Source organism: Abrus precatorius, unplaced genomic scaffold, assembly GCF_003935025.1.
Source record: "Abrus precatorius isolate BTA unplaced genomic scaffold, Abrus_2018 Scaffold3, whole genome shotgun sequence".
Classification (NCBI taxonomy): Eukaryota; Viridiplantae; Streptophyta; class Magnoliopsida; order Fabales; family Fabaceae; genus Abrus; species Abrus precatorius.
The window spans coordinates 10,792,455-10,819,121 of NW_020874373.1; the positions used below are offsets into that span (position 1 = coordinate 10,792,455).

The window sequence follows — 26,667 nt, forward strand, 5'->3', positions numbered from 1 at the left end:
AAGTCTTTATATGCAAATTAGATAGGCAATTCCATGTCACAACAAAGTGAACCTTCTATCTTCTATACCTTTGATGTAACTTGACAATGCAAAATTGTTTTTAGACTTTTCCTGGCCCTATAAATTGGTGAATTGCACCCCCCATGTGATTTTCCTTTATGTTTCAATTTGTTCTATCTAATTCCATTTAATATGTCCAAGACATTTATACTCATTTAATTGGGTCTACACCAGTGTTCTAACACTCAAATTAATAATATTTTTTGTCTAATGATTCCCACAATTTATTTGAAAATTCAGTGTACCCGTGGGTTTATTCATATGACAAAAACCTGCCAAGTAAAGAATTAGTGAACAATTAGCTAAAATCGATCCAAAACTTATAAAATTAATGGTGCATTAGTTAGAACTTTTTAGAAAAATTAATTGAACTAATAATATACTTGGATTCAAATGAAGTTTTATCAAGCTATAAAGGATAATACACGAGTCTCACTTAGATGCAAGGCATAAGATGACTTGTCCTATCTTAACTTTCACTCATTTTACATTATAGAATTTTTATACTTAGCGGTGTAATGAAATTATGTACTTCACTTTGTGTTATATTTGGTGGATGATGATTATTTAATATTTTATTCATTTCCTGGTTTATGTCATTTTATATTTCTTTTTTATTACTTATCATTTTAAAAGTTTAAAATAATATTACTCTTATTATATTTCAATTATACCCTTATTTTACATTTATCAATAATATAAATAACTTTATCATATATGACATAATATAAATTATTATTAATATACTACTTAATATTTGAAAATAATATGAGTTATTATTAATTTAGCTCTGATTCAGTCAATAAATTATAAATTAATATTTGACTTATTTAATTTTAAAACAATTGGATATCTGGGAGTTTACGAATAAAAAGAATTGTTTCGATATTCTTGTAGAGCGGACCCTGATAAAGTAATGCGTCAAACTCCAAACATGATATTAGGTACATACGGTTTTATGTTGGAAAAAAAAACGTTATATTGTTATCAAGAAAATAGTTACTATATAAGAAATATGTTACTTATTAACTCGTTTTCATCCTATTTTAAACAAACATTTTATTATTAATTAAAATTTATTTAAATTTATAAAATATTTAATTTTCAATGAAAATATTTTAATAAATATGTATTAAAAATCTGTTTGATGAATTATTAAAAATAAATATTTTTTTGCTGTTAAAATAAATACTTTTTTAAAAAAATCACTTTCTCCTGTATTATAATATCTTCCCTTCCATTTTAAAGTTACATAACCTCCTAGTATGAATTTAAAATAAATTAAACTATGAGATATTTTATTTTTTAATAACAATTTTTTGGACGAGTTAAAATAAAAAAAAATCTTTAAAAAATATAGTATAATATACCTATCTTCAAGAAAAATTTATTTTACTCATTTTTTTTTTTTTTGCTTAATTCACTCATATTTTTAAGCATTATTGATAATGTTTACATGTATTTTAATATATAATAATATAATATACGATATATAATATTAATTTTGAATGATTTAAATAAGGTAACTGATTAGATAATTTGAAAGAATTACACGCTAGGACATGTCATTGGATAAAAAAAATGGGACATGACTTGAGAAGTGAGAATAGATATGGAGAGAGAGAAAGAGAGAAAAGGGTAATATTTAGAGAAGAAAATAAAGAGAGGGGAAAATCCAAAAGAGAAAGCATGTAAGGAACTAGACTAGAAGGCCAAAACGGGCGGTTGCGCGAATCTTTACCTTAAAATAACGACTTTACCTGATGCGTCTTATGTAATAAACAACAACATAAACCTTCTCGTCATCGTTGGTTTCTTTTTATTTTTATTTACTTGAAAACTTTCCTCGTTTGGTTTTCTTTTCATTTGTTTCACCAACTTGGCTTTGCCCTTTCAAATCATAATAGTTTCATTTTCATGGTCGTCATAATTCATTCATGCCCTTCTTCTCTCTGCAACTCTCTGAATTGTTGCAAATCTTAAAAGGCTTAAAAAAAGTTAGAGAGAGAAGACCACTCACACACACAGGCACAGCAATAATTCACTTTTCTTTTCTTTCCAACACAAGTATCTTCTTCTCTCTCTCTTTATTGCCAGCTCTGCAACCTTGTCCTCCCCATACCTTGGTTCCTCTTATCTCTCTCTCTCTCTCACACACACACACAAACCATCATCACGCTCTGAGATCTCAGGTACGTTCATTTTCTCTTACCACTGACCCCTTTCTTCATGTTACTTTTAAGTGCTTTCTCTCGTCCTTGATCTCATACCCTCTCATTGTTTTTCTGCTTCAGTGCCTTCATTGTTGATCTGGGTCAGCCTCATATTGTGGTAACTTTGATGGGTTCTTCTTGTTTTTGCTTTTCGTTATTGTGATCACTGTGAATTTTGATCTGTTGGGTACCCACTTGTTTTGATGCTGTTTCACAGTTTTGAGTTCTTTGATCATTGATCATATATCTGATTCTTCTTATAGTCTGTCTCTTGTTTTGATGATCTCACGTCTGTATCCATTTGTGCTGATTTGCATTTTTCTTTTGTTAATCAAGCTTTGATCAATTGTGGTGTTTTTTGTTAGCTTTTAATTTGACAAAGAAATGGATAAATCAGCATTAGAGAAGAGAGGCTGGTGGATCTTAGTAATCAGCTTTGTAGCATCAAGCTGATCTCCTACATTACAGTTCAAAATTCTCCATATGTTTCTGCTTAGTGGCGGTTTTTACTACTTGATTGTCAGTTCAGAATCAGATCAAGTATGCTCTTTGGTATTAAGTGAAAAGCTCTCATCCAGTGCATTGCCATCACCATCCTAAGTTGTTTTTTTACTCCTAGATGGCTTCACAGATTTCAGAAATTGAAAATTTGGAATGCTAAACCTTGATTTGGGACATGTTAGATGATGGAGCAAGCAGTGAATGAGCTGTTATTTGCTGAACTCTTTGCAGAAATTCACACGTAGAGCACTTCAACCTGATAATGCTGCTGTCATTTTACAGTATCCACCTAATTGGAGAACTGGGCAATTTGGAATATGACATAGATGAGTTGTTGTGCTAACATGGAACTAGTTGAAAATTATACAGAAGTAATCTAAAGTTGTGATGATAATCTATATATGAAAGGGACGCTGACCTTGCTCTATTCTTCTGTTTGTTCAGCAGTTCAACTTCAGTACTTTCTACTTTTATAAATTCATTTAGCAGTGAATAGTGTGTACATTGTAGTTGTACACAAGGTGACAAGTTGGGTTTAATCACATAAACCTGCTTCTATAGAGGGCATATTTCCCTAAGCAGCATTGTACTTGAAGAGGTTTTGGAGAGTGTAAAAGATACCAAAAATCTTTGGTATCTGTTACACTAGTCTCCAACCGTGTTTCAACTCTGGTTCACTGGTCTCCTTTGCCATGTTATTTCTCCCGCTCCTCCTTCGTTGATTTCTGCAGCTGTCAATCCTCTTCTTCACCAAGGACCTTTCCAGTCCTATGCATTACCAATGTTTCAAATCCAAATGACTTTTACATGAGAATGTGTTAGATATAAAACCATTCATGAGCCTTCATCTACCATCTCAAGCTTTTGGGATAGTTGGTTATCAACATCATGGTACCAAAAAGAATGGCAGGCTAATGCCTTATACCATGGTAGTCCTGAAGAAAGCTAGCATGCAAATCCAAAATCCAATTAGCTATAATTTAGTAAAAGTATAATAAGACTGCAACATTCATTTGATAGGACTAAAAAATATGTTCTAGTTAACTAATATGTTCCCACAAATAGGTTAGTGTTTAAATTGAAGAGATGATTTTCTAGTAATAACTATAATTAATTAGTTAGTTTTGGTGTCTTCCGATATACAGCAGAGTGACAAAGAAGGAAGAAATCAATACCCACTCCTCAGTATGTCCAATTGTTTCTTTCTTGCATTTAAGGAGAATATAGTTTATAAATATAATGTCTTTACTTATTGCTGTGAACCTATCTATGCCGTGTTCTTTTGTTCAGTAATATTTCGTATTTGTACATCAGTTACTTGTTTGCTTTTCGTGTTTATAAAAGATACAGGTGGATATAGAAAGTCAAATTATAGTACATACACATGTAGGAAAGTAATTTTTTGTGATTGTATTCTCCTTAACAGAAAAAATAAATTCATTGTGCTTGATCTTCATATAATGAAAGAATGAAAGATGTATAAAATATTTATGTTTTGTGAAATGAAGGTAGCACTTGGTGAATGGATAGAAAAGAACTAGAACATTCTGTTTTGTTCTCTTTGGCTCCACCCCTTTTAGTGGAACCAAAATGTATCATTTTTTAACCCCCCCCCCCCCCCATGTCTTCTTTTATTCTATTTTTGAAGGCATCCCTTCCATCCCAGTCTTACATGTATACCAAATGCTGCCGAACTTGTAGTTACTGCTGTTTTCCATGCTTGATAGTGAATAATGATAACATGGTTTTCTCTTGCTAAAACATTCTTAACTGTTTCCCTCTCATGCAGTGGATTCCTTTGGAATTTGTGAACGGTTTTAGCTGAAAAGACAACTTTTTAGAAGGAATTTTCAGCCATGTCCAGCGCTACAAAAGTGTTGGATCCAGCATTCCAGGGAGTGGGTCAAAAAGTGTATCCTTAATCAAAGGGTGATTTAAAAAAGAACCCATGAAAATTATAACTTGTTCATATAAAATTTTGAATAAAATAAAAAAGGAACAAATAATTTAATAAAAAGAAAAAAGAAAAATACTGCTAAGGGAATGATCAAGAACTATGTAATTGATTTTCTGCTACTAGCATTATTATTCCTGATTATGTTGTTATATGTTGGATATATTATCTACTTGAGTGGTTTTAGACTTAACTTTCTCGTAGCGGAACTGAAATATGGAGGATTGAAAATTTTCAGCCAGTTCCATTGCCCAAATCTGAATATGGGAAATTCTACATGGGAGATTCTTATATCATCTTGCAGGTGTGAGTTGCATCCAATATTATCTCGTGTTTATACGTTACTAAACTTTATGACTGTATGGTGACATTATAAGCTGAATGTTGTGATGCACAATACCTTCATTTGCATTCTAGTTCTTGTGAGATTGAAACAGACAATATAATGCTTGTGGTATTGCAACTCTAGCTCAAAGCACATACACACAGCAAAATAGAGAAAGTAACTTCTATTCACATGGGTCTAAAAGGGGTGACTGCTTTCAGCTTATAATTCTAGGGGAAAAGCATAGCTTGTTTTATATATAAATAAGGAAAGTCTTGTGTCATTAACGGAATCCCTACTCTTACAGATGAAAGTCTTCAATAAAATTCCAATATTGAGGGGAGAGATGAATTTCTACTTTTTGTTTAAAAAAAATTGGAGTTGATTTCGAGTGTATTTGCAGACAACACAAGGCAAAGGAGGCGCTTATATTTATGATATTCACTTCTGGATTGGAAAGGATACAAGTCAGGTAAGTTTGACCTTACCCTCCCCTGCTTCCAACCTGTCTCTTTTTCCATTCAAAGAACAAAATAGGTGATCAAAATGTTGAACCGTGTAAAATTACGTTTTCTATGAAAGAAAATCTTGTGTTTCTAGTTTTGTGTTTATGTTTCTTTCCAGATTCAGTCTTATTCCTTTTCCTTTTCCCTTTCTGGTTCTGAAGCATGTTTATATTATATTATGATTCATAGTTCGTATATTCTTGAACCAATTTATTTTGACAAAGGAAATAATCCATTGACATTGTGATTTTCTTTGTAGGATGAGGCTGGAACAGCAGCCATCAAAACTGTTGAACTCGATGCATCTCTCGGAGGGCGGGCAGTGCAACACAGGGAAATTCAAGGGCATGAATCTGACAAGTTTTTGTCATACTTTAAACCATGTATAATACCATTAGAGGGTGGTGTGGCTTCTGGATTTAAAAAACCTGAAGAAGAGGAGTTTGAAACACGTTTATATGTATGCAGAGGAAAACGAGTTGTCAGAATAAAACAGGCATAGTATTCTCTATACATGTATTTCATAAATTCAGTGCACATTCATTGACTTAAAATGTGATATAACGTTTTCCTTTTGCAGGTTCCTTTTGCACGGTCTTCACTGAATCATGATGACGTATTTATCCTAGACACTCAGAATAAGATTTATCAATTCAACGGTGCAAATTCCAATATTCAGGAAAGAGCCAAGGCTCTGGAAGTTATTCAGTTGTTAAAGGAAAAGTATCATGAAGGAACATGCAACGTTGCAATTGTTGGTAAGGACACAAAGCACTTGTTGCAATGCATACTGTGTGATTTTGAATGCTTGTTCTTCATGCGTATTCTTATTTATTTGTAACTATAAAATGTATGACACATTGCAGATGATGGAAAGCTGGATACTGAATCAGACTCAGGAGAATTTTGGGTTCTCTTTGGTGGTTTTGCTCCTATTGGGAAGAAAGTAATTGGTGAGGATGATATCATTCCAGAGACCATTCCTGCTCAACTCTATAGGTATATTGATTTCGTCCTGGTCACTCCCCCGCCCGCCCCCCCCCCCCCCCCCCCTTCTTCTCGTAGCATCTTTTTCAAAATGATCATCTAACTAGACACGAATCGTGGTATGATAAATCTATAACAATGCAAGTCGTTGAAGTCAAATATAAGAAGTAGAAAACATCTTACATTTATTTATTTATTATTATTATTTCATTTTACGCAGCAAATGCTTGTGCTGAGAGAAGCACATTATGTATTTTGTGCTAGCTGTAAATGTATTTTTCTCATTACATCTGAAGTTGAAGATGTCCTGTCCATGCTGCTTACTGGCATACACTGGGGACCGTGATTATTTTCTGCTAAATCTGTTCTATCCTTTCATCTTTGTTTTTCAATTTTTTTTTTTACCTCAATATTTATAGCAGTATAAATTCTTTTGTAAGTTTGTGTTCTATTTCTCTATGCTTTATGATGTGTGCATGATGCATTTAAGTTTCTTGATCTGGAGTGTATGACCTTGTGCTTGCAGTATTGCTGATGGTGAGGTCAAGCCCGTGGAAGGTGAACTTTCTAAATCACTGCTGGAGAACAACAAGTGCTATTTGTTGGACTCTGGTGCTGAGGTATTTGTCTGGGTTGGCCGCGTAACACAAGTTGAAGAACGAAAAGCAGCATGTAAAGCAGCTGAGGTAATGCCATTGCAAAATCTAAATCTTCATATGTTGTTTTAAAGTGGAATAATTACTCTTGTTAATATGTTCAGGAGTTTATTTCAAGTCAAAAAAGACCTAAATCTACAAGGATAACCAGGGTTATTCAAGGTTATGAGACACATTCATTTAAGTCCAACTTTGATTCTTGGCCATTAGGATCTGCTACTACAGGTGCTGAGGAAGGAAGAGGAAAAGTTGCAGGTGGATATTATTTCTTCTAACTTGTAATTTGGCTTGGCTTTTTGTCCAATTATCCATGCTGACTAAGTATGGTATTCTTTGTGCTGTTAGCTTTGCTGAAGCAACAAGGTATGGGTGTGAAAGGGGTGACAAAAAGTACCCCAGTTAATGAAGAAATTCCTCCTTTGATTGAAGGAGGTGGCAAGATGGAGGTGATTTTATAAATTTTTGTTACAAGTTTATTGGCTCAATTAAATTAATACCAATCAACATGTAATATTATTTGATATTTCCAGGTATGGCAAATCAATGGAAGTGCTAAGACTCCATTATCTAAGGAGGATATTGGTAAATTTTATAGTGGAGATTGTTACATAGTTCTGTACACTTATCACTCTGGTGAGAGGAAGGAAGACTACTACTTGTGCTGCTGGTTTGGCAAAGACAGCGTTGAGGTAATTTCAGTTGCTTTCATTTGAGCTCAAAATATATTGGGAAAATTGTAATAATTTGTATACATTCACTTTATAGTGCCTACCCTATTGTTAAGATTGACCTACAATTTCCATGAATCCTCACTGCATAGAACTTAGATTGCACCTTCTTTTGTATCAATAATAAGAATCCAAAACATTGTCATTTATCTGCAACAAAGCACATTATATAACAACTTGGTTATGTCTCTTTTTTCAGGAGGACCAAAGGATGGCTACTCGATTGGCTAATACAATGTTCAACTCATTAAAGGGTAGACCTGTTCAGGTATCTGTAATGTGAATATCAAGTTGTGGATGTTGCTTGAAAACTGTGCATGATTGTAATAGTTTCTTGCAGGGTCGCATATTTGAAGGTAAAGAGCCACCACAGTTTATTGCTCTTTTCCAACCAATGGTGGTCCTCAAGGTATCAATTGAAAAATCCAATGTTATTTTGATATGTAGATTGTGTGAATTTAATTTAGTTTAGTTGACTTATGTCTTATGTCTGTTTCAGGGAGGTTTGAGCTCTGGTCACAAAAAATCAGTAGCAGATAAAGGTTTGCCAGATGAGACATACACAGCAGAGAGTATTGCACTTTTACGAATTTCTGGAACATCCATTCATAATAATAAAGTAGTGCAAGTTGATGCAGTATGTTTCCATCAAAAATTAAATTATTCATTTTTTTCCATGACAGTTATGTTGGTAGCACTTCTTTTTTCAACTAATTGACCATAATTATGCTATTCTTATTCAGGTGGCGACATCATTGAATTCTACTGAGTGTTTCGTCTTGCAATCTGGGTCAGCTGTTTTTACATGGCATGGGAATCAATGTTCCACTGAGCAGCAGCAGCTTGCAGCTAAAGTTGCTGAATTTTTAAGGGTAGCCTTACTATATTTTGTATTCTGTTCCTTTCTGTTTTGGAGGAGTTTTTATCCTCTCCCTTGTATTTCACTTCTTTTTCACTTATATTAGAAAATGCGCCGAACTTAAAGGGTATTAGCTCAACATTTTGGGTCTTCCACTGCATTATTCAACCACCAACATTTAAAGTTAAACCATAACCAAGTTGTCTCAATCTTATATAATTCAAACACTGAATTTCTAGTTTCATGACCACTGGTATCGATTTACGTTTCAAGGAAGTAGTTCTACATGAAAACTAAACAAATTTGTGAAAATGGATTTTATATTTATATATCATTTGTTACTTCAAGATAAAGTCTTTCAAAATGGCTTGGGATGACTATATTCTTCTGATTGTACACTTAGTGCATCTGATTGTACCCTTAGTGCATCACTTGTAGCAGGCTAACATGAGGCTATGACTCGACCTTTTTCTTTTTCACCGGTGGACTAATGATTGATTTAACATTTAGATTAATTAACAGTAATTTCATCATTTGTTAAAACATTAAACATCTATGTCCAGCCAGGAGTTGCTTTAAAGTATGCTAAAGAAGGAACAGAAAGCTCAGCTTTCTGGTTTGCAGTTGGAGGGAAACAAAGCTACACCAGCAAAAAGGTCACCAATGACATTGTCAGAGACCCACATTTATTCACTTTCTCCTTCATTAGAGGTACAACATCTTGTAATGTTACTTATCTGCATAAAATATTGTTATAAAACAGCATATTTATTTAATGATATTTGATGTTCTGACCAATTATTAATTTTGCACCTTTCTTTGCGACATGGATGTACCAGGGAAGTTACAGGTGAGTTTGAGACTGCAACTCCATTATGTGAACTTACACACTATTGCTAGGAAACTTCGCCATCAATTAGTCAGTAACTTCGGGATTCTTTATGTTTTCTAAATCTATTTTTATATTGTACTCTTCAGGTAGAGGAGATTTACAACTTTTCCCAAGATGATTTGTTAACAGAGGATATGCTCATACTTGACACGCATGCAGATGTGTTTATTTGGATTGGTCAGTGTGTGGACCAAAAAGAAAAGCAAAATGCTTTTGATATTGCCCAGGTATACATGCTCAACAAATTAGACCTTCACTTCTCATATTTCCTTTTTCTTGATGTACTTGATGTATACTAGAATTTTTCCCTCAGAAATACATAGATAAAGCTGCATCTCTGGAGGGACTATCTCCACATGTACCACTATATAAAGTAACAGAAGGGAATGAACCTTGCTTTTTCACAACATACTTTTCTTGGGATCACGCAAAAGCCATGGTATGCGATAAAATATCACGAAACTCCCTACTGTTTTCCTTTTCTTTTAAAAAAATTTTCTTCTCACGCTTTTTAAGCACTGTCACCTGTAAAGTTACAGTTTTCTGTATATTGATGTTGATTGAAAACAGTATAATTCTGAGTAAAAACATGTTATTGTCATCAAATGTAGAGATGAAAACAATTTTGAAGTTTTATAACACAGGTTCCATCTTTATAAACAACTGGAAGCTCATGTTATAGGTATAGAACAGCTCCTCCTGTGTATGAACCAGTGCTACCTTGCGCAATTAGTATATTTATTTATACAGAGTGTGTCAGAATGCATGAGTTGTAAAATTGCTATAAAGTGATCATGAGTTTTGGAAAAAGAAATTCAAGATCATAAGACTAAAGAAGATGATGATTTGTAATCATTAATGGAAACAAAATGGGAAACAAAGAAACATTACCTTTAACCAAACAGGCTCGATTTGTTGAAAACCTATTCATTATCTTCATGGTGAAATGCAGGTTCAAGGGAACTCATTCCAGAAAAAAGTGACATTACTCTTTGGGATTGGCCATTCTGTAGAGGTATAAATTTGACTTCAGATTTTTAATGAGAAAATTGTTGCAGTTGAACCATGCAAACTGTTACAGTTTTTCGTTCTTTTTCACATTTAAACCAACAGCTGAATTGCATTTGTGCATGTCATATAATAATTGCAATTAGCAATGAATATTGCTATGTGATTTTATTATGAATCACATTTTTTAATTACTTCTGGAAATTTATCCCTTTTCTGTTTTACATTAAGACGTGAGGATTTCATTCTAAATCGTTAATTTATATGAAATTCTTGATTTTCTTTAATTCATCTGGTCTAATTTAAGAGCCAATCTTTACCTTTGCATCCTTTTCAAGTTCAGGCAAAAACACTCCTAAATGCATACTCATTATTTCTTTTCTAGTTGTTGATTGTGCCTCAATATGCTTAACTAGGCTATGCTGAATCTTATGACAGGAAAAGTCTAATGGATCAAGTCAAGGGGGACCAAGACAAAGAGCAGAAGCTTTAGCTGCCTTAAATAATGCATTCAATTCATCTCCAGAGGCAACATCCCCTGTGGTAAGGCAATTTGTTTATAGTAAAGTAGTGCCCTTCTACATCGTAGATATTCTGGACATTCACCTAATCTCCTAGACATCCAGTTGCATGTGCTAAAGCCTAAATTCCTAAAGAAGCACAAATTCTTACACAACATTCTAATATTTAGTTGAGTCATGGGTGATGAATTAAAGGAAAAAATTGGTGCTCCTTTGTAACTTTTTTCTAGTCTGATTGACACAGGATAAGTTGAATGGATTAAATCAAGGAGGACCAAGGCAAAGGGCTGAAGCCTTAGCTGCCTTAAACTCAGCATTCAATTCATCATCTGGAAATAAAATTTATACTCCTAGGCCATCTGGAAGAAATCAAGGATCACAAAGAGCAGCAGCAGTAGCTGCTCTTTCTTCAGTTCTTACCGCTGAAAAGAAGAAACCTTCACCTGAAAGTTCTCCGGTGGCAAGCAGTAGTCCTGTTGTGGAAACTAGCAACTTTGGTGAGAAATATATATAGCTCTTATCGGCCATAGGTCACATGTGTTGCTTGTGATTATTTGACAAGTTTGACTTCTTGTTGCAGATGCTAAAAGTGAAAGTACCCCTTCTGAAACAGAAGGTCTTGAAGAAGTTGCAGGAGTCAAGGAGACTGAGGAACTTGTCCCTGGAACTGGTACCAATGGGGATTCAGAACCAAAACAAGAAAATGTGGAGGTCGGAAATGACAGTGAAAATAGTGAAAATTTCTTCAGTTATGAGCAATTAAAGACCAAATCTGGTAGTCTTGTGTCTGGAATTGATCTTAAACGGAGAGAGGTTAGTCTTGGTTTGCATGTTATTGATTTGTTTAGAATGCTAATGTTAAGTTTCAAATATATATACCTCCCTAAATTTTAAAATGAGACAGTCACTGGAGCTTCCCATGAAATTTATAAAAGGAAAATACTAAAAAAAGTTAATTAAAAATGATATTTTTGCACTCTTATCGAGTTATCGTAATTTTTAATGTATTCTCAACATGATTTTTAATAAAAAAATAATTTTTAAATTCATTAATCAACGCCCATAATGCACTGATTTGTAAGATCCTTTAGAAAATAACACAGTAGCCAACAAACTTCTTTTTTTTCATTGGAAGTCTTATTAACTTTATCCAATACTGGCGGTATTCGTAATATTAATAATTTAAATCCTTTTACATTTTATGTTTACAAATCTTTTTAATTACTAAATGAAAAATTATTAAATACTTTTCATATTTTTAAGATAATAAATACATGTATTTTTTTTCATTTAATACTGATTTTATGAAGGGATGAAAAGATTATTAAGAAGATATAACAAAGCTCTTGTAATATTTAAAAGGGTCTTATTAACCAATTCTCCCAGGGCACTGGTTAGAAAATGAATAACTGGTGAGTTTTTAATTAGAGGTCATGTTAAAATGCATAATAAGTCACGAGAGTAAGTGCCTCTTGGCCCTCTTCACATTTTTCGATAAAAAAATTTTACTTTTAATTTTTTAACTAGTGCACTATAGATATTGATTAGCATTTTGCTATTTGAAATCTCAAGGGAGGAATATATCATACTTTAAGTTTTGCTAACCAATGTCTTAAGAGTATAAGTTAAAAAATAAATACAAATTTTATTAGAAATCATAATAATATTGCATTAGAAATCACAATGTTGAATGCTGGTAAGCCTTTTCCATAAAAAAAGTTTCACTTTTAACTTCTTAGCAAATGTCCTTATGTCACTAGTTAAAATTTTCCTTACATTTATAATTTTTTTGCTTTGGTTGGGGTTAACATGTTTTTTCCTTCTCCACTTGATGTTACTTAGACCTATCTGTCAGACAAAGAGTTTGAAACTGTATTTGGAATGACAAAAGAAGCATTCACAAAGTTGCCAAGATGGAAGCAAGACATGCTGAAAAGGAAAGTGGATTTGTTCTAGACTCAGATACAATGAGCAACATATCTGCAGCTTCTGCATCCTCCTAATATACATTTCTTCAGTTATCTTGAAATGCACTTATCTATTGGATAGTGTGGTTTTATTGGTATATATACCCTACTTGGATTCCTATGCATCATAGCACTTTGCTTTCGGCCTATGATGGACGTAGCAATGGTTAGTGTCGAAGTTTGAATGTGACGCTGCCTTGGAGAGTGAGTTTTAGTTTCTTCTTTTTAAGTTGAGTATGTCTCTTCCTCTTGTAATGTTCACATATTGTTGTAGCAATGAAGACAGTGAACAGTTTCATTCTTTCATTTTCTCATGTTTGTATTTTAAAAATGTGGCTTTTATTTTTGTTTTTCCCTTGTTCCTATTGGTTAGGGAGGCGGGTGTATATGTATTGCATGTTATATTGAATCTCAATATAGAGAATGAAAATTTGTTTGTTTGTTATTTATGGCTATGAATTATGTCAATGTAGTCGCTTTGTTTTTGGTTGTCTATAAATTAGTAAATTATAAACTTACCATATTTCTCAGTGAAATATAAAGTTTCTTTTTTGTTTTTTGAAAAAATGATAGTAATAACGTTTCAATTCACGACTTCATGCATAGACTATAATTATCCTAGTAGCTTAACGAAATATGCCTATTAAATATATACCAAAATTATTATTTTAAATTATTCAAGCTTCTAATAGTGCCAAGACCATATCAATGAATAATAAAATATAATACCATGCCAGGATTCTGCTAAAATTTCTCCAGTAATCATGAACAATAAATAGACACTAGCATTTTACAACTCTTGCCATGGTTCGTAGGTGTGAATTCATGGGTCTACAGACACATAAACCATTGTAGTGCTGGATGGGTTACTTCCAACGTTGTGATAGAAGTATATGATATAATATGACATGATATACAAATACATTAGTTTTTATTTGACTTTATTGTACGTTTTCAACTCTTTAATTTTAAAATTTTAGAATATATACAATTTTTATTCTTCTAATATTACTTTAATTACCTAATTCCATTTTTAAAATTAAGTAAATTTAGCTGTGGACATTAGATTTTTATAAGGAACTAAAACTAAAATACATTATATTTCTAGAGACTAAAATCTTATTTTAAACTTTAAATAAGTTATGTATAAATTTGTGAAAGAAATAAATAAAATTTATCTAATTTAATAATCCTATACTAACTCAATATGCATGGGTTTTCCCTTTCCCAAGTCCTGTGTGATAATTTTGAGGTTGGCAATGTTAAACAAATCTATCAATGTCGAATGCAGATATGGAGATTCTTTGTTTTTGGTCAACGTCAACTTGGGGAATTGGTCCATGATATTTCCAAGAGCAAAATTCATCTTTCACAACAATCATTAAAAGCAGCAGAAGAACAACCATTAAAAATTAGGATAGAAACAAAGAAGGGAATTAAGAGTTAAGAAAACATCAAGACAACATCCAAATCCATCTGCCCCAAAATTTGCTTCTCTAAAAGTATGGTATCCATTAAACCATCCACAACTATCCATTACACCAAATGAGTTCATATTACTTTAAGATTGAATTTGGATCCCTTCATACTATTAAATAACATAATATAGTTGTGTTGGAGAGAAAAAGACAATTTTAATCAAATAAAATGTTATCATAATTAATTATAAGACTCATTAATTAATTTTGATAGAAAATTTATGTTTTTCTTTTTCTGTAACATAACTATTTCATGTTACCAAACACCATGAGATAATCTAAATTATTATATCCGTCCTTGTGAGGATAAATCACATCAAATTTACTTGTCATTAATTTAATAGATTTATCATAAGCATCTTTTTTCACAAAGTATTTTTCAATCACCAGTAAAAAAATTATTTTTAATTAAAAATATTAATTAAGTAAAATTTAAATATTTGTATATTATTAAATAACGTGATATCTCTTATAGCTCTCTAGATAACTGATTTTCTTTTCTTACTAAAAAAAACATGATATGGTTATATTACAAAAATATATACATAATTTCTATTGAATTTAATTGGATATATATTATAATCACCGTCTGTTTGGAAAATGTAAGGAATTGATTATTTCAGAGTTGATAATTTATCAATTTCATTCAACCTACATTAAAAATTATGTATACTTTTTTTTTGCCGTTATTTTCTATTACATAATTTTGATTTGAGGAAACACGAAATATTATAATCTATAAGAGTGATTACAGCCCCTTTTTTCTTCATTATTATGTTTCTGAATAATGCTATTGTGATGTGTCAAATCAAGCACTAACTTAGTGGGACACGTAACTTAAATGTGTCACCGTACGTATCAATTATCATGTTATAAAAGTTCGATTGTTTTGTCATAAAAAATAAAGTGGCTTTTCCGGTTATCATGCTGATACGATCATCTAAAAATGATAAATGTTACAAGCACAAATGCCAATTAAAGAATTTAATGCGTGATGCAAATGAATTTTTCACAATACGTAAAAATATTGTGTTTATTTTTAAAATAAAGTTTGATAAAATCTAATTAAACATTTTTCAATAGTAATATTCTGTATAATTTTAACCTTAATATATTTATTTTCAAATTTTATAATAAAATAAGGAATTCATCAAAATCAATAAAACATGATTATATCTAATAAACTGATAGTATATTTTAACAATATTTATAGTAATAAATTATAATATGTTTAAAAATGATTTTTATTATAATTAAGAAAAAAAATTATTATCATTTTCATTTTAAAAATGGAAAAATATGTAGTCCGCATAATAAAAATGAATTTTATAGTTATCTGCTAATCAATCATGGCAAACTTATGATATTATACGAAACAATTATTATCCTATGTCACAATTTAGAATAATATAAAAGATTATAATACACACGCGTAGTCTTTGGAACGTAAAAGGAGTAAAAGAGCTCTTTAGTCAAAGCTTGAAGATTTGGTTATTGGATAATTGGTTTTGTTTGTTTGTTTGTTTGATTGGGCGGTGGAAGTGGAAGTATCTTGTGGCCCAGCAATGACCCAAATACAATAAAGTTCATTGCAATGGCCTTCACCTAACAAATGAAAATGAAGGCTTGTTAGAGGACAAAATAATGAAAGAGCTTTGGGGGAATATTTGGTTTTGGAACTTTCCCCAAGTGCATAAAGGAATAGGAGCCCACTTTAGTTTAGTGGACATTATTACCAAAAATATGTTAAAATATTGCAGTAATAATATATTTGTTTTTTTAATACTTTTCAATAAAAAAATATTTTGTTTATTTGTTTCTTGATTAATATCATAAGTACCTTGATTATTAATATCCTAATTTTAATGCATATAAGCTGACAGTTCCAAGTCTATCTTTTAATAAACCTATTATCAACAACTCCTTTAGCAATTATAAAGTATATCATTAGTTAAAAACTTATATATATTTGATAAGTTAATTAAAAATTAATATATTATTAGTTAATTGATTAAAATTGTTTTAAAAAATTAATTATATAATTGGCTGAAATATGCTAAATAATATTAAAAAAGAAAGTTAGCGTTACTTTATGTGAAAAATGTTTTATTTAAAAAGTTAAGAATAAAATAAAAAATATTAATTGTTAACTTTTAGTAAATTAAATACTATTTAGGATAAATTTTCATAAATTTACTAATTACAAACTTCTTTTATGTATTTATTTTTATATTATTTGTTAAGCAATTCTATAAACTTACTGACAAACTCCTAAATAAACTATAAATGTATGATATCAAATACATAACCTATTAATTCAAAGGAATGTTTTCACTTTACATAAAACTAACACAGATTTCACAATAATGTATGATTAATCACGAATTACTACACAACTATACCAGTTAATTTTGCACAACGATAGATTTGGTTATATTTGAAATTAATGTATAGGTGTGTGTCTTTAGAGAAAAGGCACATAGATTAAAGTAGCTTTCCTTTTTGTTTTCTATAGATATTTTTTATATGAAAAATAAAACCACTCCATTTGAGATAATTAAGTTATAAATATAAAAAAAAAATAGTAAATATCCTCGGGAAATATCAAAAGGGATACAAATTGTAATTCAATATTTTATAAAAGACTAGTATGACCCACATTACTCAGTAATTTAATTAACGTTTTGATAACATTTTTTGTCTTTTATAATTTATTTTAGTTTTAGTTCTAATCTTTTATACTTTAGAATTATAGTTTTATTCCTTAGATTTTGATCCATATAATGTTATTTTGTTTTAGTTTTACTTCTTATAATTTTATTCTATTTAGGTTTTGGTTCTTTTAGGATATTAGATATTATTCCAAATAATTATACTTTGTGTGTACATATTTTAACATAAAAACTAAAAAAATATTTTAATCTTTAGTTAATTGACTATATTATATTTTTTGCTTGTAATTGACTATATTATGTTCACATACGTGTGGTGAAACTATTTAATAAAAGGTTAAACTCAATATTATATATAAATTGTTTTCGGGCAGTGGTAACTATGAACCGTGAGAAGGCAACTAATCTTAAACCTTTAGATCTAAACACAACGTGATATTTTACTTTAGACAAAAATTAACTGCATTCAAAGAAAATTAACTTACCGATGCCCATGTTAATTATAAAAAACAAAAAAAAAAAAAACAAGTTCATGCATTAATTCTGCGTTCAATCTTCATCTTTAATTTCTTCTTTATTTTTAGTCAATTTATGTTATTGTATTATCGATTTTTGTCAAACATTCTATTAAGGACAAGTCTTTAATTGTTTATAAAATTGTAATATAATTATCAAATATGTTTAAGGGTATAAATAAAAATCTGTGTATGTAAATTTCTACTAAAATCATAAAATTTTATAAAAATTAATATATTGATAACATTAAATTTTAATCTATAATAAAAATTGGCTTAATTAAATAATTAATTAGCTTTTAAAAATTTTACTATTTTTGGTTTTAATTCTTTTAAAAATTTTATTCAATTTTATCTCTTAAAAAAACATACAATTTAATCTGACGAAGAATATTAGAAACTAAAATTATGTATTTTTTATTAAATATAGAAACTAAAGTCAAATAAATTTTTACAAGGATTAAAATAAAAAATAAAAACTTTAAGACTAATTATTTAATTAAGTCTAAATTTATTATTTATAGAATTTAACTCTACTGTGTGTCAAAGACATTTTAACAAAATATCATTTTATTTAGGGCTTGTTAGATTTAATTTTGATTTTCAATTTTTAAAAATGAAATTTTAAAATAATTTTATAAAATAATTTTTAGAAAAAATAAAAATTGTTTGATAAATTAGTTTTTAAAACTATTTTTAGTTAAATTTTTGTTAGTCATAGAAAGAGAAACAGAAAAATAAAACAAAAACACCTAAATAGTAATTCTGTTTTTTAGTTTTAAAAACTGAAAATAAAAAATAATTTTTAAAACTTATATTAACAAACAAGATTTATTATTTTTTATTTTTAATAAAAAAAACTCTATTCAAGAAGAGAAAACAAACAAGCCCTTAGGTTCTTATTTTCAATTTTTTAATAAATTGTCTGTAACATATTTTTAATATCAAATAATTATTCTGTCAAGAATGGTGACGTTTAAAGATATCAAAAGAAAAAGTCATAGCATATTTGGATAAACCAAATTAAAAACAAAAACCACAGGAAAATCACTTAATAGAAACTTTTTTTGAGGGATTGATTTAATTTTTTAAAATAATCAAATAAAAAACTGTATTTAAAAAAAAAGAAAAATTTAATTAAGGTTTCCAATATTTCAAACTTGCCTTTAGCCATCATATGTACGTCATTGGTCCCTTAACTTGTGATGAACTTGGGTGCTTTTAATATGCCTTTATGAATTCGATACGCACAACGCCACATTTCGTTGAATCCACCAAACGGTGCTTTAAAATTGAAGTTGGCAACATAAGCATAGCGATGAGAGTGCTTTTGCTGAATTAAATGAGAAGAGTTACGTGGCCTACAACACTTGCAGGGGTTCACTTGTTGAAGCTGAATTTTTCATCACATGTTGCTAACTTCCCATGCGTTCAAAAAGAGTTATCATTAAGCTTCATGAGCCACCCGTGAGAAGCTCAATATCTGCATGAATCTATCCTAATTATTGCTCTTACACGTTTAACCATAACATTCAATACTATAATGACCCATTCATAAGCTCGTGACATATATACACAGCAAAGTGTACAAAAAACAATAGTTTTAGTCAAAACAATAGTTTTGGTTACAATAGTTAATTATTATTTAAAAAATTTAATCAAGTAAATATTAGTTTAATATTTTTCTAAAACTTTTCAATTGCGGCAGAATTTGCTCAGAAATTCTCAAATTTATTTTCTTGTGGAAGATAGTCCTCAATTTCATTAATAAATCATAACTAAGAAATTAACATTTCACGTGAAATAATGTATCCCAGATAGTTGAATTGAAATAGTAATTTTTTATTTCAGAAACACAGCCTCGATATCAATAAATAGGCAACAAGTTGCCTGTGTTTTGAAAAGCATTCATTAATTCAAGCACTGTGTAAGTGCACGAGTAATTAAATTACCATTCAATCTGTGGTACTCATAAAATCACCGTAAAGAGAGATCGATCGAGTTTGTTACGTACAAAAAAACGAAATTCTCTGTAATTAATTAAATTAACTTTAGGAAAACTTGTACGCACTTTGCCTTTTGTTTGGATTTATGCTCCCACGGGTAGTACTTAGAGGATACCCAAAGTTTTAATTAAACTTTAAACCCATTTTGCCTTTACAAAAAAGTTTACGTGCTTGCAACGGTGAAATATTTTAAGGGACTTATAGTAACCAACAAAAACTTAATTATATAAATAAAACAAGCTTATTAAATCTAGTAGCCCACGCAACCGAAAATTGAAATGTATGGTTAATTAGTCCCAAAAAAAAGGTATATCAGAGTTATTATTAGAATAATTTGGCAATTTTATGACCTCAGATTATGATATTTTCTTATGAACACTTTAACTTCATGAAAACTAATAATAATAAATTAATTTAATTCTATCAAGTAAATATTCTTGAGTACGCATTATGCTTGAAAATTTGAAAGTTCAGTGAGAGGAACAGTGACCAAGGAATTTGAAACCCAGAAGCTCATATCCTTTGGAATTGACTAATTAAATTCCTTTACCTGTTCGGGGAAACACAACACAGCCAATGCTGATTTTAGTAAATTGTTGTCAAGGAATAATAATAAATAGGTTCTTTCATTTATATATGTAACGTTTGTCCGGTAGTTTTGTACGTGTTTTTTTTTTTTTTTTGGTGTCGTGTATATGGTTTGCCAATTTATCACGTCTTATTTAGATTGAGACTTCTATTAACACGCAAGCATTTTTGATTAGGCTACACAAGTTCTCAAGAATAGGAAATATGGAAAATCCAATGTTCTATTAAATGCGTTCTAGATTTTAAAATAAGTGCAATGAGATAAGAAGATTTCCATTAATTTAAGGTTAGACAAAATTAAACTTTTGCATTTGACAGAAACGATGGGACGAACATGAAGAAATCTTACAAGTGATCAACGTCAAAAAGGAAATATATATTGAATTATGGACTTGGAGCCACCAAGGTTTCTTCGTGTATGGCTCTCCTAAGTTATAACAGCTCAAGTACTTAACGATATCCACGTACCCTAGTACACTATCATACTCATAATCAACTAGTCAAGGACTGTCTAATAAATGTTTACATCGTAGGCAAATTTTATCTAGCTTTCTAAAGAAGTACTTATTTAAGTTAATTAGTTTACAAATTCTCATTTTATATCTATTTTTAACTTTTTAAGTTTACAAAACCAGCCATAAAATTTTATAATCAAATAATTTTGATATTTCACTATCATGTATATTAGTCAATAAATTAAAGAAACACAAAATCAACTCACTATTAATCTATTTTTCATTAGTCCCATTAGTCTCTGACAAAGAGCTAACGTGGACGATTCATAGAGATATGTAACTTGATTGATAAAAGTAGGTCAAAAGCTTATGTTCTGTCTATTTAATAAGGATTAATATGACAACATCGGTTAACGTTGAAGATAAAAATAAAAATAAAACGATTTTAAATCTTTATATATGTTATTTTAATATTTTTAAATGGACAGAGAGAAGGAAGGATAAAACAAAACTTATGAAAAATCAATTACTCATCTTTTTACTCCTAACAAAACTGATAACAATTGTCCGATAATATTGTCTATTGAAATTTCTCATATATATTAAATTGATATTAGTAACCCACTTCTGTCTTAGAATGCTGAGCATATAATAATAATAATAATAATAATAATAATAATAATAATATATTATTTAGATAAAAAATTTTAATAAGTATTGATAAAAGTAAAAAAAATTAAATAATAAAATAAATTATTCTCGTTTTATGAGTTAAATTATTATTTTAAGTTCTCTCATTTAACTTCTCTATTTAAATAAATAATTTATTTTTAATTTAAAAAAATATTTTTTTTTATATTAACTTTTTTCTCTTTTAAAGATTTTTTTATAAGTTTACTTAAATTAACAATTAATAGTAAACTATAGATTTACTTGGAAAATATTCAATTTCTCTTTTTTTCCTGAATTCCTGATAAGTGAATTTCTTAACAACATAAATATATTTTTCTAGGACTCTGTCTAACCTTCGGTTGTAGTAATTTAGGAGAGAAAGAGGAAAAGGAAAAAATAATTGTGAAAAGAAATGTCTACTATTTGGAACAGGAGAGAATTGAGAGAAGATGGAATAAAACATTGTAGATCTCGCTAAAAGCTAGAATTCTGTCGGTTGTGGAAAAAAAAAAACATTGGATTACTAGGCTTCTAATTGTCTTTGACCCTCCCCAACCAAATAGACATAGAGAATATTCAATTTTCTTTTTTACTTATGTTTTATTTCTCTCAATTTCAACAAATTAAAAATACATGTCACTTTTACTCATTTTCTCTTAATTTTACTTTTCTATTTTTATTTTTTTTCCTCTTTTACTTCTTTCCATGACCCAAAAAGCTCGAGTGTCCTACCCATATGCACAGCTCTTCCTTGTAGTATACATGCCTTTGTTCACAGGGAAAAGACACCCAAACAAACTGTGTGTGATTACAACGTAAACCATTAAAATAAACAACGTTATAGTGGGACCAATGTATATTATTCATTGACTTGAATGAAAAATATGAGAAATAAGTGGGTATAACTTATAAATATAAAATGTCGTTATGCTTGCTCATATTATGTGTTTCACACTAGGAATGGATCGTTTGCAGCTCAAGATTCAAAAATCGTCCATGCCTCTTCCTTATCCTATATTAATCATCTCTTTGAAATGGATCAATCGTCTTTCTTAAACACTAAGAAAAAAATGGTCAAAAAAGAGAGAGAAAAAGAAGCTAATATCCTGTGGGAGAAATAAATTAGGTGGACAAAACTTACACTCAAATCAGCAATTAAATATAAAATCTTTTTGAATAAGTGTGTTTCTAATATAACCTTCACAGCTTTACGCATGTGAATTTCTAATTTGAGTATATGTCTATATATAAGAATTTCGATATCTTGTTATATCAATGGCGCTGCAACGAGCAGCTACCCCATTATTGGTGTCGGTGACTAATTATTGGCTAATTGGTTTTCGCCGTGGAAAGGGAAAGGAAAGATGATGGAGCATTTGGTCAGCACCAAAGTAAAAATTTCAACCAATACTTTACTCCCTCAATCCGTTTCCTTCTATTCACATTAAGCCAAGAACTAACCACATAAGCTTGTTAAAAACTACAAAGAAAATGTTACTCGGACACCATTTTGGGTATTATACCCAAAGAAATTGTAAATTTAACATTCTCACGTTTTCAAGTCGTTATGATGAATTCGCTAGTGTGTCTGCATAAATTATAGGCGCAATGGCACATTGAACTGCATTTTTCTTTCAACAAAAATTTGATTGTTTTTTACTTTCCAAAGTGAGAAAACAAACACCTCTTTCGGAAAACAATACGGGAGAAAAGCAATGTCAACAATAACTACAAAACAAAGTGTGGCTTGCGGCTTGTCTTACATGTAGAGTTTGCTACGTGATTCACTCTTGTTTTGATCATTATTTGAAGATAAAGATCAACGTTATGTCAATGATTAAGGAGGTCCATTATCCAAGTATTATCAAAAGGATTAGGCAAAAGAATGAAGATATATACCAATGCAAATAAACATTTTTGTACGTAAAATCAAGAACCATAAAACAGGTTAGTGTAGAATATAATGGACGTTCCTTTTTAAAAAGATGGAAGCGAATTTCGGGTAATCTGTGTGATTAGGCCATTAAGGTTTTTGTTTTGTCAACGGCCATTCAAGTTTATGATTGGAATATTTAGTATCATGGATTATAATTTTGAACAAATGTTCTAAGAATCATATTCTGTTCAAATCCTAATTTAAGGTTTCTAGACTATGCAAAACGCACTTTGTTGAGCAGTATCAACAATTACTCGAGTGTGCGGATTAGTGCATCCCTTTTCAGGCGTGCGCCATAGACCAGGCTTCGTCTCACATGTATCTACTATTAGGGTACATCTCACACTCACCGTGCATAGATCGCCTAATTAAAAGAATTTATTTAAATAATTTCCCTTAAAACACTAGTTAAAAAATCAAAATAAAAACTCATTAAAAAAGACAAAAGTTGCATATATTTTTAATAAAAATTTATTAATTAATTCTTCAACCAACACCTTTGAAATTAAAAAAAAAAAAAAAAAAGATGTCTGTAGAGAGTAGCCTTATTTGCAAGCTACCATAACAGGTATAAAAGTCAACGACTAAGATCCCCTCAATTTTGCAGCCATTTTAACGAAAGGAGAAAGGAACTATATTTGGGAGTAACAAGCTGAAACACATTGAAATGCACACTTCTCATCTTTCCTAATTCATCCACGTCTCTATTTATTAATTACTATAAATCAAATGAGGAATGCAGAAATCAATCACGTTCACGATTAAACTAAAGCCAAAATAACTGCTTTTACGCCGCACGAAGTAAAAGCCCTCGTTTACTTGGCAAAGCCAAAAAACAGAGCCGCGTAATAAGCACGTTTTCGTACCCTTTCTGCTTTAGGAGCTGGAATTTTGAAAATATTTGTTATATGTTTATTGCTAACGCGTACTTTGCTGGAGCCAAAAAGACCACAAGCACATGCACCAATCAATGCCTGTTCACCCTCACCTCTCCAAAACTTTACTTCAAGTTCTTTTTACCTTTGGTTGAAACAACTAATATGATATTGCATAATTCAATTATGGATAAATAAATAAATACAAGTGCCGCAAATCAAGGTCCAAAAACAAATTATTTAAATGACTATAGAGGAAAAAATAAATTAAACATGTTCTGATTGTATTACACCCTGACCAAATATTATTTAGTAGAGAATATTGCAATGCAATGCTCCGTGGTGGCTGCATCTCTTGCATGGTCAAATCTTCTGTCAGCTCCATTCATATTTTCACACATGAACATTGAACACACTGGTCCATAACTTTTTCATTGAACAATACAAAAATGTAATTCCAAGATGAATATATACACTAGTGGGAACAAAATTGGTCAGACTAGGGCGAAAACTTTATAATAAAAAATAATAATATGAATTTTCTTCTTATTTTTTTCTCCGTGATTTATTATTCTAAGTGTTAACAATCTCTATAGACAGAAGAATCCACCTCGGACGAACATATTTGCTTCTTGATGACATAATTAAGGTCGTGATTATTCACACCACGTTGAATTATTGCATAACTAGAAAATGACGTGGAAGCACCTGAGTTGTGTGCAGCGAGTGAACTCGCCTCGGGTATTGACTCGGCGGATGCGATCAAATTAACGTTTTTACTCTTCAAAATAAACTCATCGCCGACGAGTTGACTCAGAACCACCGACTCGGACACCGGGTTCTTCTTCTTCTTGTGCTGAGTCGCGGCACGCACGATCTCCACCGCCATAATGTTGGACAACCTCCGAACGCCGCGAGCGCCGCCCATGACAACGGCGGAGAGAACCGGGCGCTGAGTTGACTGAGTCAACTGACTCTTTCTGCTACGCTTCTCTGCTTTGGCGAAAAGAAAAACCGAGTCGGGGCTCCGATTCCGGACTCGCCCGAGCGGGTCTTTAAAAATCACCACGTTTTTAACGTCCACGAGCAGAACGTGCTTGAAATTGCGCCTAACTCGGCCGAGTAACATGGGATAACACGCCCACCTTCTGAGAGTGAGTGGAACGCGGTCGAGAAACCCGGCGAGCGAGTTCTCCGGGTCGAGTTCAGTGGCGTCGAAACTCAGCACGGATCCATAACTCAGCGAGTGGCGGTTACTTAAATTGGCTCGAATTTTACTGCCCCAAACGGGTTCTCCTCCCACCTGTGCTTCCTTGAAGAGAAAACGGTTAGGGTCGAAGGTGGATTTGGGGCGCGTGGAGTTGAAATGGGAGTGGAGAAGCGAAGAGAATGCGTGATTCTCTTGGCGAATGATGGGGGCGAATTTGGAAGTGGAGGGGGGAGAGGGGAAGATGAAAACGACGTCGGATGAGGCGGTGAGGGAGGACCTGTGGAGGAGTCTAAGGAAGAAGCGGAAATGGTCGAGGGGGGTATCGTCTGAGACATGGCAGACGATGAGGGTGTTCATGGAAGTGGTGCCTCTGCGGTAGAGAGTGCCCATGCGGTGAAGCGCGAAATGGTGGGTGTGAGAAAGGGGTGTGTGAATGGTGGGAGGGGTGTTGGGGATAGCGGAGAGGGTGAAGAGGAGGAGGGTGGTGAAGAGAAGAAGTGCGCAGATTGAGACTGTGGATTGTGCTTTGGAGAGAAGGGATTTTGATGGAGTGGGGAAATTGAGTTTGGGTTTGTCGGCAATGGTGGATTTGTTGTCTTGGGGGAATAAGACTAGGAGCATGCCCATGCCACCTTTGTTGCAAGAGTTTGGTTTTGTCATTTCTGATTCTTCTCTGTGTTTTGAGAGAGTGCAGCGACGGTTGTTCTATATTTCCGGTTCCATTGCTTCAAATGCTTAGTGCTGTGCTTCTGAAAGGGGGGACTTGGAGGCTGTTGGGTCATTTGCTTCACACACATGAAACCACACTCACTCCACCTTTTTTTATTAGCCATTTCCTGCAAGACATGCCCTGTCACTTTTTCAACAAAAATATTCACTTTTTCTAATTATTAAATATCTTTTATATTATTGTCATGATAAACATATACTCTTTCATTTGATACTTCATAAAAATATTATTTAATCAAGTAATTTTTGTTGATACAAATATTACTCATGTGATTTTTTTAAAATTTTTAATACATTTTAAGGGAGTTAATGAACAATTGTTCCATCAATAAAATAAATAAATAAAGAGTTTAT

At 31.3% G+C, this 26,667-nt stretch overlaps 2 protein-coding genes across 3 annotated transcripts; one reads left to right on the forward strand and one right to left on the reverse strand.

Moving 5' to 3' along the window:
* The first annotated feature begins 1,939 nt into the window (after positions 1–1,939).
* LOC113861821 (villin-3-like) lies at positions 1,940–13,619 on the forward strand. Of its 2 annotated transcripts, none has more exons than XM_027494866.1 (25): positions 1,940–2,252; positions 2,355–2,391; positions 4,564–4,686; positions 4,933–5,032; positions 5,457–5,525; positions 5,819–6,055; positions 6,140–6,317; positions 6,426–6,558; positions 7,073–7,232; positions 7,307–7,457; positions 7,548–7,648; positions 7,733–7,891; positions 8,130–8,198; positions 8,271–8,339; positions 8,430–8,567; positions 8,674–8,802; positions 9,353–9,500; positions 9,629–9,639; positions 9,768–9,908; positions 9,995–10,120; positions 10,634–10,696; positions 11,128–11,232; positions 11,455–11,707; positions 11,791–12,023; positions 13,053–13,619. In XM_027494866.1, exons 3-25 carry the CDS (start codon positions 4,631–4,633, stop codon positions 13,164–13,166), a joined length of 2,943 nt encoding a protein of 980 aa, XP_027350667.1. In that variant the 5' UTR covers positions 1,940–2,252; positions 2,355–2,391; positions 4,564–4,630; the 3' UTR covers positions 13,167–13,619. The 2 variants fall into 2 exon arrangements, with proteins under 2 accessions (XP_027350667.1, XP_027350666.1); XM_027494865.1 differs by having other exon boundaries at positions 8,403–8,567; positions 13,053–13,553.
* A 10,982-nt stretch (positions 13,620–24,601) lies between these two features.
* Positions 24,602–26,365, reverse strand: LOC113863083. Its single transcript, XM_027496498.1, has 2 exons — positions 25,701–26,365; positions 24,602–25,667 (listed from the first exon to the last, which is right to left on the reverse strand). The coding sequence occupies exons 1-2, from the start codon at positions 26,242–26,244 to the stop codon at positions 24,955–24,957; spliced, it is 1,257 nt and encodes a 418-aa protein (XP_027352299.1). The 5' UTR covers positions 26,245–26,365; the 3' UTR covers positions 24,602–24,954.
* Positions 26,366–26,667: the final 302 nt, after the last annotated feature.